We start from the raw sequence: 20,953 nt of genomic DNA on the forward strand, positions 1-20,953 counted from the left end.
TTAATTAACTTCGATAAACTGAGAGAGAATGAGTGAGGCAGCTGGAAGAATTGAGGATGAAAATAGAGATCAGAAGACTCGACGGAGCAATCGTCTCCGTGCTCTAAGAGAAATCGGAGAATGTCCCAATTAGTATTTCAAGAAGACATCACAATTTTCGAAAATAATAATTTCCTTGCCTCGCAACACCGTTCCCTGGCAGCGTTCCCCGGCAGCGCGAGGCAAAGATGTTTTCTGGGAATGTGTGCCGTGTCCTCTCCCGGGCTTTTACGACTCCCTGGTTTGAACACTCGTACCACCAACTATACCACTTTCAATAAATCGTGACGCCATTTTGTTTTAACATGAATATCGCGGGTTCGAACCAGGGAGTCGTAAAAGCCCGGGAGAGGACACGGCACACATTCCCAGAAAACATCTTTGCCTCGCGCTGCCGGGGAACGCTGCCAGGGAACGGTGTTGCGAGGCAAGGAAATTATTATTTTCGAAAATTGTGATGTCTTCTTGAAATACTAATTGGGACATTCTCCGATTTCTCTTAGAGCACGGAGACGATTGCTCCGTCGAGTCTTCTGATCTCTATTTTCATCCTCATCTTCCAGCTGCCTCACTCATTCTCTCTCAGTTTATCGAAGTTAATTTATTCTGAGGCGATGGAAATGCAAGACAAATCCCTAATTGTACTTCACTTTTATTTGAGTTGGGGTGAACGAAATGAGATTTGTGGAAAATGACGCCACTTCCCGTGTTAGCCGCTGGTCGTATCATACAGCCCATATTCCATTGCAGGTGATGGGCCAACGTTCGTGTTGAGATCCGCTGAGTTTCCTCGTACTCGTGGAGTTGAATTTGTGGCAGAAATTGCACTGAATTGCAGTCAAATGGTTGTGAATGAAACGAGATTTGTGGAAAATGACGCCACTTCCCGTGTTAGCCGCTGGTCGTAGCATACAGCCCATATTCCATTGCAGGTGATGGGCCAACGTTCGTGTTGAGATCCGCTGAGTTTCCTCGTACTCGTGGAGTTGAATTTGTGGCAGAAATTGCACTGAATTGCAGTCAAATGGTTGTGAATGAAACGAGATTTGTGGAAAATGACGCCACTTCCCGTGTTAGCCGCTGGTCGTAGCATACAGCCCATATTCCATTGCAGGTGATGGGCCAACGTTCGTGTTGAGATCCGCTGAGTTTCCTCGTACTCGTGGAGTTGAATTTGTGGCAGAAATTGCACTGAATTGCAGTCAAATGGTTGTGAATGAAACGAGATTTGTGGAAAATGACGCCACTTCCCGTGTTAGCCGCTGGTCGTAGCATACAGCCCATATTCCATTGCAGGTGATGGGCCAACGTTCGTGTTGAGATCCGCTGAGTTTCTTCGTACTCGTGGAGTTGAATTTGTGGCAGAAATTGCACTGAATTGCAGTCAAATGGTTGTGAATGAAACGAGATTTGTGGAAAATGACGCCACTTCCCGTGTTAGCCGCTGGTCGTAGCATACAGCCCATATTCCATTGCAGGTGATGGGCGAACGTTCGTGTTGAGATCCGCTGAGCTTCCTCGTACTCGTGGAGTTGAATTTGCGGCAGAAATTGCACTGAATTGCAGTCAAATGGTTGTGAATGAAACGAGATTTGTGGAAAATGACGCCACTTCCCGTGTTAACCACTGGTCGTATCATACAGCCCATATTCCATTGCAGGTGATGGGCGAAAGTTCTTGTGGAGATCCGCTGAGCTTCCTCGGCGTACTCGTGGATTTATGAATTTGTGTCAGAAATTGCAGTCGAGTGGACTTCTGTGCGTGTGTTGTGAGTAAATCGCGACGGCTCCCTTCCTTCAGCATCGTCAAAACGCAACATAGAGCATTATTACGCACTCGTTCCATGATTCATGATAATGCCTGGATTCTTTTAAAAACAATCAATGTGTGTTCCCTATCTATCTACATTGTACATGGTTGCAGGTCGTTATTTATAAATCTTGATAATTTCAACACTTTTCTACTCGTATACTGAGTACGCGGTGACTTGAGCCGTTTAGGAAACGGAAGTCTTGGCGAGTGTACAAAAGGTAAACCTATCATTTGTACTTCATAACGGAATTGTGCACAAAAATGCACACACACGTTCGCGCGCACACACACAAGCACACACACAAACACTGTACAAACACACACAAAAGTACAAGCACATGTGCACATACACACGCCTCCCCCCCCCCCCCCCCCACACACACACACACTCAACTCCCCACCCCTGTACTGAGTCTGACAGACATACAATCATTGTTTATCCTTCCTTCGCCACCAGTTTCGGATAATGGTGTCAACAACGAGTTGTAAAATATTGGTATTTTAGGACTCCCTGCCCTGAAGACAAGCACAGCGCCGTGGATCGAGCAGATCCGGCCGCGCCGGCCTAGCGTGCTTCACTTTCTGGCCGAGGCAAACATCGTCCGCGTGCGCGCATCCCGTGTCCTCTCCCGGGCTTTTACGACTCCCTGGTTCGAACCCTCATTATTCTAGGGAGTCTTTTTTTCATATTTTTACCCGAAGTCTGGTGACGTCACTTGAGTATCTTGGTCCTTGTTTTTAAAACGTCAGTCTATATATGTATGTAGTGTAAATCTCTAATGTCTTCCCCCAGCCGCTGATCGTTATGACTACCTCTCCACCAAGTTGGCTCAACTGGCTCACGTTAAATTGGCTGACCATCCTTTTTCAGTTTTGTTTCTGTTGTTCTTTCTTCTTCCAACTTCTGCCCGGGCATGGCATCCTTCTCTCAGCTCTTGAGATGCTCAACAGTCACTGTCATGAGAGGGCTAGACGAGGACGTGGTGATGTCCCCATGCTGCCAAGGCCCAACCGATGATGGTCGCAGTCAGGAGCACTGTCTTCGACACATGCGTCCTCCGCTACATGATGTCAGTCAGCCTGTTAACCTATCAGACAAGGCTTAGAATAACCGCTCACTTGTGGTGTACAATGTATTATGATTAAATTTTATGACTCATACGATGGTTCTCTGACTACAGACAGTTGTGGCTTTGCGGGTACCAAGCACTCCGAGCTCATGCCATTGCAGTCTCCAGCTCTGCCACGGCCTTACTTGGGGACTTTGGTGGAGAGAGAGAGAGAGAGAGAGAGAGAGAGAAAGAAAGAGAGAGAGAGAGAGAAAGAGAGAGAGAGAGAGAGAGAGAGAGAGAGAGAGAGAGAGAGAGAGAGAGAGAGAGAGAGAGAGAGAAAGAGACTCTGGGTGGACTTGTAAATGGTCCCACTTTTAAAACACACACACACACACACACACACATCACTGTCATCAGACCTGGCCATCGCGGAAGCCATGAATCATGATAGCGAACAGCTATGTTAGACATAGCAAAACATAGCAACTTGTGCTGGGATTCCACCATTCAACAGCTTGCAAGGCTGATGAATTGACTGCCATTAATTTTAGCCTGGTATCCTACACACAGCTGATTGAAGTGGCTTTTTCTGGCCGGTGAATTTTGTCATCATCAGAGAGAAAGAGAGGGAGGGAGTTTCTAATGAATACTAATGATATCTGTATTCATCCTTTTCCTGTCTTATTTGTTGAAGTAAATAGTTGACAGACAGACAGACACACACACACACGCGCGCGCGCTGTGCCTTCAACGTCATGGCATTCATGTGCTATTCTGTGATGTTGAATACGTGCATGTTACGTGCCCTGATGAGGGATCAGGACACTCCATAATAATTATTTGCATTGGTGATAGGTATGTACAAGAGAGATAGTCATCAAAATAATTATAATAGTCTGGCTCAGCAAACATTACTGCCAGCAGCGTGAGGATTATCACCACGGACTGCCCACGGATACCGTAAAGGATAGTGCTACAGCCATAGTCTGAAGAGGAAAGGGGTTTTCCCCACAGCAACACTGCCAGCTGGCACTGCACTGGCAGTGCATTCATAAATTAGCCAAACTCAAAGAAAAATTGAAAATAAAGGAACACAGATCAAAAATGTAAAAAGGTCAAAGAAATATTCAACGCCATTTGTCCATGGTTCTACAGTATTGCAACTGCGGTGCCAGCAAGCGCAGGACTACCCCAGCAAGCGTAGGATTACCCCAGCAAGCGTAGGACTACCCCAGCAAGCGTAGGACTACCAGTCCACAGACTACTACTACCCCATGCACTACATATACAAGCTGTCAGCTCCGTCTGTTCAAGGCGTATATACACACATCGCTGCACATCAGGCCAATGTGCTCTGCAAGCCACATCAGCTGATTACGGTGAGCTGTGTTGCTTGCAGGAGCATTACATTGCACAGCGCCACACACTCGCACACGGCTAGCATGTCTTGACGCACTGCACAGATAACCCTACTAATGTCAGCGCGCCGACATGTACAAACGGCATAGGTATATACACATTCTCCTGTACAGCCGTACTCCAGGTAGCAGCAGATAGCTGCCAAACCCGTCCGCAGTTCTACCAAGCTACTATGGGGGGGGGGGGGGGTGAAATGTACAAGATGGGTGAGTCCGGTGTAGTAAATTCGCCACACCTGACTAATACATAATACAAGCAACACGGTACCAGATGTTGGCATTCAATCTGCACAGGCCGTCCACCGATACGAGTTGCAATCTGCAATTGCCTCCGGCGCACGGGAGACAAACACGAGCGTGAGTGGCCAATGCCTGGGCCACACCAAGGTACCATGCCACGCACATAACAGTGCAAGCTCTACTCCAGCTTCACACACACACACACACATGTACATCTACACACTGACTTGAAGTCTGCCGTCACTCGGTGCAGCCTCGCAGAAGAGGTCCAACACAAATAGACATGGGCGATCATGCCGGTGAGCAGCAAGGATGACACGCCGACAACTCGGACGTCTGCGCAATGCCGTGCGGTGCTGCAGTGTACGCTGGCAGCTTCACACAGGCGCTTTACTATCTGCGAACAGCATCGTAAGTCTGCTGCACTTCCTCCACCTTGTACGCCGGGTACATGCCGAGTCGGCCGGTACGACGGTTGGTGCCCTTTGAGTAGCCGTCCCAGTGATTGCCAGCAATGCCGAAAAGATCGCCGACCTGACCGAGGGTGAAATAAACATGAGCAAACAGAGCCGGTATACAGACTGCTTTCCATGTACTCATGTAGAGTGACACATCAGCAATAATACCCTATGCTAAGAGAGCAAGTCTGTAAGAGTGCATGAAACCAAGAATGTACAGCTTAAAAATTTCCGGACAATGCGTCATTTTGGTGATGCACTGTGTTTGAGCAGGATTCAAGCTGTCTCCTGCTGTACAACTGCAGCTCAGTTGTACACACCATCCTCCAACCCCGCCGCCACATATCTGCATTAACGATGATGTAATCCAGTGCTTTCGAACACACACTCATAATATGAGTGTGTGTTCGAAAGCAAGTACTATATTATAGTACTAGACGTCATACATCTCATAAAAAAGTACCCATCTTACAGAGACGGACAAGTCGTCTGAACTCGGCCAAAAACAGCGGCACACACCTGCGTCGAGAAAATGTGCCATACTATGCGCTTTGCAGCTGGAAGGGACACTGGAAATGGTCACGCCCGGACTCCAACAGAGACTGGCCTACACCCCGGACAGCATCACAGTTTAAATTGGTTTACTGTTGGACCAGATTATATTAACGTCAATTTAAGTTAGCGATCTCCGGATTTTTGTGGGTTAAATGGGAAGTATACCCTAAAATCAAGTTTTCACCGGTTGTAGTCTTCGGGGTGCTGAGTCGAATGGTCTTGGTCCGAGGAAGCTAAGACGCTTCCTTCCTCCTTTATTCCCAATCGAACTCGCGCACTTCCACCGAAACTGGGTGACTGCGCCCTACTAAACGGGGATTGCCAAAAGTCACTAACAGCGGCGTTAAAAGCACGGATGACCACGATTGGTTCACGTCACACGCTCATGCGTACACCAGTCACCTGGTCATCGTGCCTGCTTTTACAGCGTTCCTGTAACTCAAGTTGAACCTTTGAACCTTTGAGTTGAACCTTGGTGAAAAAGTTGTAGCCTGCAGGCACGGTGACCAGGCGACTTGTGTACGCAGGAGCACGTGACCGCTTACTCACCCGTGTTCGATTGGGAACACCGGCCGAACGCCACATCGCACCCTTTTCGGACCAAAGCCAGTCGACTCAGTGTCCAAAAGACTACAACATATGGACCTATCGCGGTCATCCGTGCTTTTGTAAGAACGAAACGGCACTTTTAGTTTACTTATTGCATACAAATCCCTATCTAGTAGGGCGCAGCCACCCAGTTTCGCTGGAAGTGCGCGACTTCGATTGGGAATAAAGGAGGAAGAGAGCGTCTCAGCTTCCTCGGAGCAAGCACATTTGACTCCGCACCCCGAAGACTACAACTGGTGAAAACTTGATTTTAGGGTGTACTTCCCCAGGACCCCTTTAACGAAGTGAAATTCTAACGAATTCTGTCTCAAAATCGGCAAAAGACTGTACATGTCAGAGGGATGAATTTATTGTCATATTTTTGCATAGCAGTTTCTGCTATACAAAATCACAATTGTGTACCAGTCTTTGATTTTGATTAGCATTTTCCTTTGAAGTTTGGGTGTTCACCACATTGTCCTTCTGGAGAGTGATGCCTGAAAGCCCATTTGCAAAAAAACGACTGAATCATACATGTGAATGCAGATTGAGAGTGCCTGCACCACATACACTGCACTGTATGCATGTTACTTGACAGCACAGGCTAGGCATGGATAGTCTGTATGTATCGCAGTTTTCGGCGGGTCACGGCGACTTTTGAGTAGCAGTAGATCGATTTTGCAGCGCAAACTGCGATGCGATACAGGATAAATTCATCCCTGCATGTACATATCGCTTTGCACATAACGACTTCAAAAATTCGATAAAACTTGGTGAAAACTCTCGTTCATGCAGCTGGGAGTCGCTCACTGCTGCTTGGTGACCTGGACGGTGAAGTAGCCGAATACGTAATGGCTTTGCGACAAGCTGGTGGCTACGTCAGCACCAGTATCATCATCGCTGGCGCGAAGGGAATCGTCGCGCACCGGTAGCCCTCGCTGTTGAAAGAAAACGGCGGAACAGTTGTCCTCATGAAGGACTGGGCAGACTCCTTTCGTCAGCGTCACGGATTTGTGAAGCGGAAGGCCACCAAGGCTGCGCGGAAACTGCCTGCAGACTTTCCGGCACGGAAATTTGCTTTCCTAGAGAAAGTAAAGGAGGCAGTGGCTAGTAACTCGATTCCTCTTGAGCTGATCATCAATTGGGATCAGACTGGCACAAAGTGCATGCCAGGAAAGCTCCTGGACATTGGCGGAGAAGGTAAGCAAACAAGTCGCTGTGGTGGGGAAGGACGACACACGGGAGGTGACAATCCTTCTGGCTGTGTCTGCGTCCGGATGTCTTCTACCACCCCAGGTGCTGTACGAGGGGAAGACGAAGAAGTGCCACCCGAAAGTGACCTTCCCGGATGACTGGAATGTTTCACAAAGTGCATCGCATTGGAGTACAGAGCAGACAATGCTTGAGTACATCGATGCTGTGATTGCGCCGTGCGTGCAGTCATGGCATGAGGTTCATGACAAGGAATCACAGCCGGCTCGTATGATTTGTGAGGTGTTTGCAGCTGAGCTGCAACCATTGGATCTTGCCGTGAACTGGTTGTGCATTCTGCTCTTTTGAAGTGCTTCCGTTCTGTTCTCTTGAAGTTGCATTTCCTTTTCGTTCTCTTCCAGCTTTGCATTCCGTTTTTATTGCAGTGTTTGCGATCCGTTCTCTTGCAGTTTTGCGTTCCGTTTCTTGCGGTTTGCGTTCCGTTTATTGCAGTTTAGCGTTCCATTACTTGCAGTTTTGTGTTCCGTTTCTTGCAGTTTTGCGTTCCATTTCTTGCAGTTTTGCGTTCCGTTTCTTGCGGTGTTGCATTCTGTTCTCTTGAAGTTTGGTGCAGTTCTATTACTAGTATGATCGTGCTGCTGTGTTGAGCCCGATATTCTGCAATTGCAATGCTTTGCAATGGTACTACCGTGAAAAATAAATTTGTACTCGAAGTACGGCTGTGTTGGATTTGGCATTGATCTGCATTTTCTGTCAAGTCTCTGAGCATGTCTGGGTGCGAAAAGTGTAGTACAAAAAGGACCACCCGAAAAGACCAAATCGCTAAAATTTCCCCGTCGTTAACAGGTGTACATTTTTCAAAACGCTAAAGTTGAACGCCGCAAGAGTTTCCCCGTTTACAGTACACCAGTACTGCAGCAGTCTTACCTCTATATCGAGCTGTCCGTTGCGTCCCTTGTGCGGGTAGATGGCGCGCTGGTCGTGCCCGCGCTGACCGCCAAAGTAGTAGATGTCGTCCAGTGAGCGGAACTTGTCGCCGGCGTCGATGTGCAGCGGCTGCATGAGCTCATACGCCACACGGCACACCTGCAGCAGCCAATACGCAAGGGAAAGCATGAGAAAAATACAATCCTTTTGAAACCGTCCACGTCTACAACGTACAAACCATTCAAAAAAGAGTTACAGTCAACTTTGCGTATAACGGCACTCGGCGGGGCGTCAGAAAAGTGTCCTTATTCGCGAAGTGTCCTTATACCTGAAGTCTCATTATGTATTACAGTTGGATGGGACTTTGCTCTGGGCATGGAAATTCTGTCGTTATTCGCGAAGTTGACTGTACATGTACAACACGGAAGTTGAGCAAGAGGTGTCTTATGTTCGAGTTTGCACTCCGAAGAAAGTCGAACTACGAATAAGTGACAAGCTTCGCATTTCGGAGCCCATGCAGGAGTTTGAGTCAGCAAGCAGCAGTGCAGAGAACTGATCGTATTCACACAAAAAAAAAGCACAGCGCTGCTCAGTGAAAACCGATCGCGTGACTCGAGTTTGCGCTCTGCACCAGTTCACATACCGGTGTTGGCAGGTCTACGGCTGCACAGCGCCCCCGGCAACGTGGCAGTGACTCGCTTGATCGGCTTCAGTAAGCAGCACAGCACAGTACTGTAAAAGCCATTATTCTAACGAGGTGCATATAATTAAATTATAACGATTTCCTAAAATTGACTGGTTTACGTGCACCAAAGGTAACGATTCTCACTCATTCTCAACGCTCAATAGGACAGTACTGTATCAGCAGAAAATTTCGTCGGTCAATAATTTCGTCCAACTCCAAAGAAAGGGAGTTCGTCCGGTTGTAAATTTCGTCCATGGATCATAAGAGTGTATTGAAAAGCTGGACAAATCGATATTAGTCCGGCATTTAATTTAGTCCAAAAGCTCCTTGGACGAAAAAGACGAAAATAAATTCCAGACGAATATTTCTGCTTGTACAGTATGTGATTGTATCGATTTCTGTTTAACGATTTCTATTTTAACGACAGATTTCTCCTCGTTAACTCGTTAGATTTAGCACTTCGTTATATATGTGGCTTTTACAGTACTTTGTATCCGGTGCAAAGAGAAACGGTTCGTATAGCAAGAGTACCGTAAGCCTACAAATTTTCGGCCCATTCAAATTCTGGCCTCCCAGGGCTAAAATCCATTTCGGTTGCATTACAATTTTTCGGCCTGTACTGCTGCCGTCTGTATACACTGTCACACTGAACCTTGCAAAAAAAAATCGGCCGGAAATTTTTGGCCAAACATGACCAGGCCGAAAATAGCCGAAAATACATACAGTAAGATCGGGCGCCGAAGAACACCTCGCCGAAGAACACCCAGGCTGGAAAACCGGCAAAATTTAAGAACAGTCCAGGCTAGAATTATCAGATTTAAGAACACTAGATCTACACCAACGCATATGGCCGATTGGTTTGCAGGCCTGCCTGCGAATCATGAGGTCCCGAGTTCAAGACCCGCGCTGGTAGCACTGGGCCGACACCCACGGTTAACTGGGTACTCACAGCTCGGAGTGAGAATAACAAGGATGCAGTTTACAGGGTTATGGGCCGTTACACGCCCGATTGGTTGAGAGACTAACCTCCTCTCCCCTGACTCACTTGTGAGGTCTGCATTCGCCACTGAGGTTAGCAGGCATAGTGGTGGCCTGCGGATGCGAAGGCTAGTTTGTGTGTTTCTGAACATTCAAGCGATGCCGACGCGGATCCCGCGAATATTATTATTATTAGATCTACATTGTACGTAGATCTACATCATTGTACATGTATGGGAGGTGAGTACATGTCATGTACACGTGTAAACAGTAACTGCTACATGTACAGTCATTCCCATTTACGACACCCACTAGTTTAGAAGTACTACATTGCACTACATGAACATGTACATATACATGACAAACGTCATGACGTCACTCGACTCGCCGCGCGCGTGTGAATAAGAACGGTCTGGCTAGAATCGAAAATTTAAGAACTTTCCTAGGCTACGCTCGAGCCCCTGCGTTCTTCGGCGCCCGATCTTACTGTATGCGCCGAATATTTGTTGACGTATAGTACTCAATGCAAGGGCACAGTACTCTGCACTGACATTTCACTACTGTATCAGCAGAAAATTTCGTCGGTCAATAATTTCGTCCAACTCCAAAGAAAGGGAGTTCGTCCGGTTGTAAATTTCGTCCATGGATCATAAGAGTGTATTGAAAAGCTGGACAAATCGATATTAGTCCGGCATTTAATTTAGTCCAAAAGCTCCTTGGACGAAAAAGACGAAATTAAATTCCAGACGAATATTTCTGCTTGTACAGTATATGCTCATCAAGTTGCACACACCAACTGGTGCTATTTAGAGGTTATCAATTACAGTACCAGTTGAGTTGTTTGGCTAAGTTGCTGCACGGCGATGCACTAGCCCGAACGAAACTATGGACACTGCCGACTCGCGCTGCATACATGGCGCCAAGAGAACATAACCAAGAGTGTGCAACTCGACGATCCCCCAACCCACGGCGGATTTTTTTTATGACATCAGTCTTTGGCGGCTGTTTGGCTCGCTGATGCCATCATGCGTAGCCAGAGATCAAAGTACAAAGAATTTGTACATCACAGCTACGGTAGTCGAAGCAGAACAACGGACGATAGATCGATGTGTCTTGAACCTGGTGAACTCTCACCGTATCTACAAAAAATGCGCGGGAAAGCATACGCACTTGATCATACTTCAGCCAAAGAATGACGCAAGAAAAAAATTCCGCCGTGGGTGAACCCATCGCAGCTCGAGATAGGAGTTGCACACTCTTGGTTATGTACTCTTGATGGCGCCCATAAGCGGTTCCGCTGACTCATGCTGTACATATTGCGCCAAGAGTAAATAACCTCCCAAGAGCGTGCGCATACATGGTCTCCGACGGCGACAGCCCACTTCGCGTGTTAAAAAGTACGATTTGTACTACGTACAACGAAGACCAGTGTGCGCGCAGTCCAAATATCTGCCATGATCATTCTGAGGACTCGCATGGTCCGAGTGGGTTTCTGTCAGGGAGTGCTAATTTTCCAACTCCACTGGTCGCCAAAACGGGTTGGGAGCGTACAACGGGAACACTACACCACGTCACGTGATGTGAGGTTTCGTCGAAATTATTCGAGGACTATTAAAATACAAAAGAAAAAGGACCAAGGAACTACATGTACGCTATAATGTCCACTAACAAAACCAGTTACTAAGCAATCAGCTCATGTGATAACATTGCACGACACTGTTAGTGGACATTATAGCGTAACTTGTAGTTCCTTGGTCCTTTTTCTTGACTATTTAAAAAATTTCAAATGGTGAACGGTACTATTCGGCCAATAAAATGTAAAGAACTCTTCCTCTCCTCTCCTCCATGCCCCTTCCTTGTATGGCTGTTGGTGTGTGCAATGGCTACCGAGGGTAGCAGTGAGTCGGCTGTGAGAGTGCATGGAGGAGAGGAGAGGAAGAGTTCTTTATATTTAAAAAATATTCTGCTTATTACACAGTACGCTGAGATCAGCAATGCACTGCTCAACACCCCATACAACCATAGTACTGTCAGGCGCCAAAGAACGGAGCGCCGAAGAACGATCAGGCTAGAATTTTACCAAGCACAGCATCCCAATGTATACACAATGACTCAACCGTGCATAGACTGTAATGCATGAAAATAAGAACGGGCTAGGCTAGGAGGCTGACCCCCCAGTTCTTCGGCGACCGACAGTACTGTACCCAGATGGCTGTGTGGGGCGTCGGTGGTACAAGCTAAGTCATTGCGCAATGAGTGTATACTGTATACCATGTGAGAAGAGATCTTACCTGTGAGGAGAAAGTGCAGGAGAGAAAGTCAGTGCGGGACAGCACTTCAATGTCAAACACAACGCCCTTCAAGCCAGCATCACTGTAGCGCGAGCCGACGCCAGCATTGAGCGAAGATGACTTGTCGTTCAGAAACTCGTACGCGGGAAACCTACACCAGCAACAACAATCACACACACACACACACACATGCACACACACACACACACACACACACACACACACACACACACACACACACACACACACACACACACACACACACACAAACACACAAACACACAAACACATGCACGCACAATCTCACAAAGTTATGTAAAATAGCACACCCACACCCCCAATGGGGGGGGAGGGGGGGGCTGCTACTACTTACGCACGGATGCAGCTTGCAAGTTAAAAAATTATAACCTGTGAGGAAATACGGCGAGAGACATCCACATAGCTCTTCCAATATGAAAGAATTAGCAGTAGAGATTGAAATACGCGATATGATCTATAGTAAGTAAACAACCCATGTTTCTGACAAGGTCAGCTACTGTAAAGCGTGAAATTTTCGCGGCGTTTTTAGTTCGCGTTTTCGGAATCCGGACAGGTTTGCCAGGTTTTAATTTTGCGATTGCAGAATTTGCTACTGTGGCATTCATGCTACACCTTCCATGGATCTCCTTTTCGCGCTGTCTAAATTTCTCCACGCGGTCGAGAATTTCGCAGAAATTAGACCATCGCAATAATTTCACGGTTTACAGTATGAAGGATGTCACTGGGTACCTATGCCTCAACAATACTGAACTGCTGTCACTGTGTCACGTGCTGCACTGCACCCACTGCATATACACCATTCACTTGTTGCCAATCCGTGGTGGCGGGAGTGGGCCGGCATACAGCGACTAGCCGGCCACCCCTGCACACCCTAACGTGCTCTGCTCCAAACACTTGAAGGAGCAAGTGTGTGACAGGGCAGGACACCAACAGATGAATCCCAGGCTCTGAAATGCACATCACTGGACTGGATTCTTCACAGTTTCAAAGTATGATCGATAAAGGGAGAGCATTCTTTCCAACAGATGAACTTCCCACCTGATGTACCCATGGCAGTCTAACATTTTTGAAGGAACACACAGAACTGCTCTATCCCATTTCTTCCTTAGATGGCACGGTGAAGCAAAGTGTGGGCAAACACAAAGAATCATTCAACAAAGAGTGTCCGTATTTCTGCGAAGCACTCTGATTATTAACCCATTTCACAATGGGTTAGTTGATTGCTCCAATCATGAGAATCCAGCTCACTTTAATCACTGGGAAAGATGACACAATTAACACTTACATACCCTGTCATGCAACATCCCTCCTCACTAAAATTGCAATATTACTGTCTTGATTGCGAGAACTTTCTTTGTCTTTACCCAAAAGTGCGTCGCTAGGTGACTTAACGCATGGACACACACACACACCCACCCACACTCACAAGGACCACTCTGCAGTGACTTACTCGGAACGAGCCTCATCAATGGCTTTGGGGTCGTCAGAGGCCAGATACACACGACGCTTGTCCACCTTGGTGGTGCGCTCCAACTCCAGATACCACTCTTCCACGTGGAGCATGTACTCCTTGACGTGATGGAACGCAGCCTCCGTGTTGATCTTGTCCGTACGTCGAACGTGAATGCTGTAAACAAGACACAAGCAGCAGGATACGACATGGAGAAGAACACGCGGCCGAGAACTGGCCGAGTTTCCAAACGTTCTGGCTGTTCACCAGGCAAACTAAGGCGATGTACCGTCATTGGGTATGATACCCGGTGGTACAATGAATTTAAATGATCCAGCACAATCTACACGTGTTTTGGCCTATTGGGTATTGGCGTGCGCTGACAGACAAGCACGCTGGCTTGCATACAATACCACTGTAAAGTAGGATCTCAACGATTGGAGGACATTGTGTACGGTACATGCAGACCAGGCTCATGTTTTCCAACAGAGCCAAGCATGTGTTCTTGTGCCACCCTTGCCACTAAAACAAGTACCAATATGGCTAGTGTTTTTCTTGCGTGTTTTTTTTCAGAATGAGAAGTTCTATTTTTCAAGTTCACCAGCTCCGGGGCCGAACATTCTCCAAATTTAGAATCTACCAGACGTGTCAAGTGAAGCTAGCGTAACCTACCCGACAATAGGATGCTTGAATCCGATCTCTTCCAAGCGCTTGTCAATGCTCTCCTTGACGGCGGGTGCATAACGCATGATATAGCGAGCGAGATGGCCGAACCAGTAGACGGACGGGTACGTGTGGAAGCCTTCGATTACCTCCACAAACTCGCTGGGCACGGCCAGCGGCAGGGCCTTCGGTCGCGGGCTAACGCCGTCGATGATCGGCATCTTGATGACGTCGGTCTCGTCGTCGTCGCCTCGCCACATACTGTGACCGGTGCCGTGGGACTCGCATTTGGCACTCGTCGGCTTGAAGACGCCGTTCCAGCCGGACCGCGAGTACGACCAGGACTGGCCCTGCACGATGAACGTGCGACCAGTGCCGAACGCCGTCGCCATGCAGTAGAACACGTGGTGAATCTGGCAGCCAAAGCCGCATCCCTTGCCGAGATCGCAGACCAGGCGTTTGGACTTGGTGCAGTCATCGGGCTCCTGCAGTCCCTGAATGCGCTTAGCGATCATGGACGTTGCCAGATCGGCCTGACCCTGTCGCCACTCTTTCATACCGCCAATCTCGCCCAGGCTAACGATATCCGTTGCCGCGGACTGATAGTAACCGATAAGGTCATCCAGGATGTCAGAGAGGCGACTCTTGATTTCCCCACCGGCCGTATCCTTCACAGCACCCAACTGCCGCCTGATGTAGAACCACATCTCCCGCATTGTGTTCAGCACACGACGGCGAACCTTGTCACGTTTTCTGAGATTCGTTGTCAGAGACCAAGGGGCGGTCGAGTCACCAGCACCTGCTCCTTGAGCTTCGTTGCTCTCCGACGATTTTTGGGGCGCGCAGGCAGGCGCCCGGCATGGTGGGCAGCTGCCTTCACCTCTGGGTTCTCCCAGCTTCTTTTTCGTCTCCTCCAGCTCCTGCTTCAGCAGCCTTATTTGAGTATGTAAGTGATCGAACGAATTTGAAGCATACTTGCGTTTGCACTGGCTAAGTTGCGCCAGAATCTCTTCAGTTTTATCATCAGCATTATTGTTGAGAAGATTGTAGGCCACGAACAACAAGAGGAATATCCATGCCCCAGCAAAGACAGGGATCCAGCGCCTCATATTGAAAATTACAAAATTAATGTATTGACGTTCGAACTACTATGACCAGAAACAACTCATTCAAATTCTTGATCCTTGGGAGCAATACACGTCCTCTCAGAGTAGAGTGGGTCTTCAAACGACCACTCAAACCCTTCGATACATCCTCTCTTTCACACGTACACTTCCCTGTCATCGATCTCTGGTACTAGAAGAAAGCGATGGAAGGCCAAGGAGTCAAAGCAAAGGGATTTCTTGATGATCGATTGCCGATGGACTTCCTCCGATCCGATCCGGTACAAAATCTCGCAAAAAATTACGTGGCTAGGTGCCGGCACGTCATTGCATGCGGGCCGCGCCGCCGGCGCCGCCGCAGTTTATGAACTAGAACCAAAGTACATTATTTACTACTCCCTTGTGTAATTATTAGTTGTGGTCCTTCTCTTCTCCACGCTGGACCACAGTCTCCATCAGGGAGTCGTAAAAAAAGGTATTTTACGACTCCCTGGTCTCCATGATCCAGTCACCAGCAGCACCCGGGGGGGGGGGGGGAACTCGATATTGGTACATGATTGAATAAGCAAGAGTACATGACTGTACTCTTGGTATACCGTATAATTATAAGCAAGAGTCCATAACCCAGTGGGTTATGGACTCTTGTTAGGCACTTCACCCCATTTTTTGAAATCGCGTTTTTTCCAGGTTTATCATCGGTAATCGATGGTGGTGGGTATCACAAGGTCACACAGAAAATTTTATTGAAATCCACATTCATACCACTCAGATATGAAGGGTTGAAGATAGGCAGTTGCATAAGGCGAAATCAATACAATTTGTGGCACCAACAGCATCTCCGAAGTATCATCAGTGGATATAGTCACAAAACATCAAAGTGTTTTTTTCAAGCACACATCACTCACTTACACCAACAACCCTGTATGGATCGAAACAATACAGATCAAAGTTCAGAATAGGCAAGAATGCGGCAATTGTGACCGCAATCACTATAGCAACTCCATAGCAACCCATAGCAACGCCATAGTAACAGCTTCAGTTTGCTGTGAAATGAACTGATAACGACATACTGGCAGGCTCCTGCGGGTACTAAAGCGTAAGAGCTATAAAGACATTCTTCTGGCACAAAAACAACAGAGAACTTCCTCATTGTACGCCGTACACCGCAACGTGGAGAGTAAGTACGCGCGCGCGCGCGTGCGAATTACTGCACAGGACATTCGTGCCCACAGTCATGCCATCTCAAGTGATTCCAAGTTGGCAAGAAGTTCCTCAGGACCTCTGTTGGTGGCTTCTTTCCCTGGTGTGATATCTGCCTCCCTCTCCTTCAACTGCTCCATGCAGCAGTCATGAATTGCCTGCTGGTGAGCTTTGAAATTTTGGTGAAGCGTGCCTGGTTGCGTATATCAAAGCATCCCCTCATCAGAGGGTTTCTCCAGCAGCCACTGTGCCTTTTGATTGTTCGTAAACATCAGTAGGCCTTTCAGCGCAACCGTGTCAAAACTTGGCTTTCAGTACGCTTTGAGAATTCGCCCAGGTAGGACGACGCATCGTCGTTCTCCTCCGCCTAAAGCGCATACTTCTCAGTGCCTACGTACATAATGTCTCCTTGCGCAGCGATGCGCAAGCCCTGGCAAACAAGAACTCTACTGTTTCCGAATGGAAAGACGACGCTGAAGACGATAAGCAGCGTTTCAAACGCGAGCAAACAACAGTTCTTTGTGAAAAAACTCTTTGCTGGTAGTGTACGTGATCTACAACTCGCAAAAATGTACGCACTATGACGTATGCGTGATCTACTGAAAGCTGAACGTCAGAGCAACACGATGCGCCCAACTATCAGCCCGGGCCCGTACAACGAAGCATAGCGCGTACCTGTACAGTTTTGCGCATGCACTTGACTGGTGCCACGCAAGTACGCACTCTCACCTTAGCAAATTTTGACAGGTCCTGTCACGTGACTGAAGTGCCTACTCTTGTTATACAGTGGTGGCCAAAAGTTTTGACCCACCCCATGGAATCGTCAGTACAGCTCAGCCTGGCTCCTAAACACGCCGTTTTTGACTTCTTTGAGGCCAAAGCCGATTGAAACTTGGCAAGGACACTAAAATTTGAAAGAATCCGTTGTCAACTGAGATTTGTGATGGATCACGATACATTTGGGTGGGTCAAAACTTATGGCCACGTGACCAAATTTTGCTCTACCGTACCGTACGGTTTCAAAAAAGTTGTCAGGCTGATGCACGTGCCGGGAAAGTTGAAAATCAACACTTGACTTCTCACTTTGAGAGTTTGCGATATCAAACTTGATTATTTTGACGACGGAGATGGTATTTTCAGCCAGGATAGTGAACCGAGGTCAGATTAGCAAGGATGTGAGGGAAATGGTCGTGAAGCTGAGTGTTGACGGTCTCTTTTGGCGTGGTATCGCTCCTCTGTTGGATTTGAGTAATCCTACGATACGTAGAATTGTCAGGAAACAAAAATTGACTACATTTCACCTCGATCAGACCGACCAAGAGAGACCAGTGCAAGACAAGATCGCCACCATATCATGAAGTCAATGGAGAATCGCCTCAAATCCATCACTGCCTGCGAGCTGAGATGGTGAGCGACGGTGATAACGCGATTTCTGTGCGTTCTGTGAGACGCAAGTTGCAGAGAGCAGGCCTTCGTGGCTGTATGGCCATCAAATGGCCCTTCATCAGTGCTGTGAATAAGGCAAAACGCCTTAAATTTGTATAGACGCACAAGGACTGGAGCAGTGATGACTGGTGGTAAATTCTGTGGACTGATGAGTCTAAAATCAACCTCAAGGGCTCTGGTGATGCAGTTTACGTCAGGAGGTGGACAGGATAGGCTCTGGCTGGCACATGTACCCGCAAAACTGTGAAGCGCCGCGACGGCAATATCAATGTATGGGAGCCATGGCCAGCAACGGCGTAGCGCGCATTTGCCGGGTGATGGATACGATGAATGCGGACCAGTACCTCGCATCATCCGAAAACATGATGTGCTGAGCATGATGCAGCTTGTGGGTGGTGTGGGTGGTGTCTTATGGCCGCAAACGCTCCGCAAACAGAACGGAGGCGCGGCGGACGGTGAACGGCATCACCGTCCTGACATGGCCCCTGCAGCCACCTGACCTCAATCCAACTGAGAATCTCTGCAAAATTGCTGGGCTGAAGCAGCACGATGTTGAAATCACCCCCAGAAACCAGTATGAGCTGTGGCGAGTGTGCCGGGAGGCATAGAAGTTGATTTCTCCTCACGAGCGCAAGAAGATCGTCAATTCAATGCGGCAGCGTATGCAAGCGATCATCAAGGCCAAGGGAGGGGTTACAAAGTGGTGGATGTATCTGGAATAGGCCAGGACTGACTTCTAGACTTTAGTTTAGTTGAATACTTTTTAGAAATCACACTATTCCGTGTATCCTGTTGGCGGTTTATGACAGTGCGGGCGTTGGCCATAAGTTTTGACCCGCCTTTTACATATACTTGACCACAGTAGTCCCCAGATGACTCCGTCTTTCAGCATTTTTCATTTCTACTTCACTATTCAGCCTGATTCAGAGGTCCTCGACCAAAAATTTAGTAGCTTACAGCACAAACCTTCAGAATTCGAAAAATCTGCATGGTGGGTCAAAACTTTTGACCACCACTGTAACTACAATATAAGCAAGAGTACTGGGGTTAGGGGTCGTCCACAAATATCGATGTTTTTTAGAGAAGATATTCGTTCGTTTGGGGGGGGGGGGGGGGGGGTTGGGCCCTGTTCGTCTCGTCTTTGCAGGAAAAAATATCGAACTCTATCTATGGACGGGCGCTGTTCGAACATGTAGTTTATGACCTACACAAAGTGAAAGTCAACCTCGTGAGCATAGCCATGGCAAGGTTGTGCGACCGTGGCAATGTAAACCTAGGTGTATGGTGACATTAGAGTGGCAGCTGGTCACGTTTCATGAGGAAATTGAACTTTATTAAAAAATATCGATCCTTGCATAAACATGTGTATGTTCGTTTCGAGGGGGGAGGGAGGGGGTCTGGGGAGAAATGAACAAATATCGTCTTGAAAAAAACATCGATATCATACGGACGCCCCTTATGTACTCTTGTCATAAGTCATTTAGAAAAGCGATCCTGTCAGCCTGCAGTGTCAGGTGAGCGCAGCGAAAATGTGCACAAGCTAAGTTGCTAAGTTGTTCTGGAGATGTGTTAGAGCTAGGTCTCGGGTCGCTGAATGTCTCAGTAGCCTGTCAGTGTTGTGCCCTATTATCGCACTTTCTGACCGTTTATCATCTTGTTACAGTCGTGGATAGTTGCTGCATAACTCGTTCTCATGTGTTTCTTCTCTTTTTTACATTTTATTACTGGCTCAGTATCTCTAAATATTGTCCTTATAATAATAATAATAATAATAATAATAATAATAATAATAATATCTTTATTAGGATGACCCAGAGGCTTGTCGCCTATCAAGGGGTTCACCGCTTTGAAGGATGTACATGTATACGTATGAGCTAAAGTGAAAGTAGTAAAAAGTTGTGCAGCGTGAATGCATTGGGGAGCACACGGGGGGGGGGGGGGCCTTCATTTACCTTTTATTATTAGTTTGTTTCGTTTGTTATGATTCCTTGGTTTTCAACCTGGGTCAGTTATAATTTAAATTATTATTTAGTGCAGCTTTAGCGCTATGTGGTTTATGATTTCCCCTTTTCTTAATTTCGTATTTAGCGCTTTTGGGCGTCATTATTTTCTTCTCATTTCTTCGCACCAAGTTATTATTTTTGTGGTATTCTCTAGCTTCTGTTTGGTTTGCAGTTGTTCTTGTGCAACCCCCCCCCCCTTTTCGATGTCTAGTTGCAACGCTGACGCCGAAACCTCTGGTCAGTTGAGTTGCTCCCAGCACATCGGCACGTCGTCCCTACATCCCCTATGTTTTGTCCTTTTCCTCGTTTCTTTTTGTTCTCCACCTGTTTTCCAGTAGGGCTGTGTTAATAGTAGTAAAATAATAATAAGAATAAAAAATGGGGGGGGGGATGCGAACGGTCCTCGCCCACCCTCAGGTTTTCAACAACAACAACGACAACAACAACAACAACAACAACAACAACAACAACAACAACAACAACAACAACAACAACAACAACAACAACAACAACAACAACAACAACAACAACAACAACAACAACAACAACAACAACAACAACAACAACAACAACAACAACAACAACAACAACAACAACAACAACAACAACAACAACAACAACAACAACAACAACAACAACAACAACAACAACAACAACAACAACAACAGCAGAAGCATCAGCAGCAGCAGCATCAGCAGCAGCAGCAGCAGCAGCAGCAGCAGCAGCAGCAGCAGCAGCAGCAGCAGCAGCAGCAGCAGCAGCAGCAACAACAACAACAACAACAACAACAACAA

At 47.4% G+C, this 20,953-nt stretch overlaps 1 protein-coding gene and 1 long non-coding RNA gene across 2 annotated transcripts; one reads left to right on the forward strand and one right to left on the reverse strand.

The window, feature by feature from the left end:
* The first annotated feature begins 1,301 nt into the window (after nt 1-1,301).
* On the forward strand, nt 1,302-2,002 carry LOC135806864 (uncharacterized). The gene is made up of 2 exons (XR_010551317.1): nt 1,302-1,517; nt 1,700-2,002. It is a non-coding gene; the product is annotated as an uncharacterized LOC135806864 (long non-coding RNA).
* A 1,647-nt stretch (nt 2,003-3,649) lies between these two features.
* Nucleotides 3,650-15,766, reverse strand: LOC135814658 (alpha-(1,6)-fucosyltransferase-like). Its single transcript, XM_065327819.1, has 5 exons — nt 14,417-15,766; nt 13,745-13,921; nt 12,256-12,406; nt 8,302-8,460; nt 3,650-5,095 (listed from the first exon to the last, which is right to left on the reverse strand). The coding sequence occupies exons 1-5, from the start codon at nt 15,514-15,516 to the stop codon at nt 4,955-4,957; spliced, it is 1,728 nt and encodes a 575-aa protein (XP_065183891.1). The 5' UTR covers nt 15,517-15,766; the 3' UTR covers nt 3,650-4,954.
* Nucleotides 15,767-20,953: the final 5,187 nt, after the last annotated feature.

This window comes from Sycon ciliatum, chromosome 1 (genome assembly GCF_964019385.1).
Source record: "Sycon ciliatum chromosome 1, ocSycCili1.1, whole genome shotgun sequence".
Classification (NCBI taxonomy): Eukaryota; Metazoa; Porifera; class Calcarea; order Leucosolenida; family Sycettidae; genus Sycon; species Sycon ciliatum.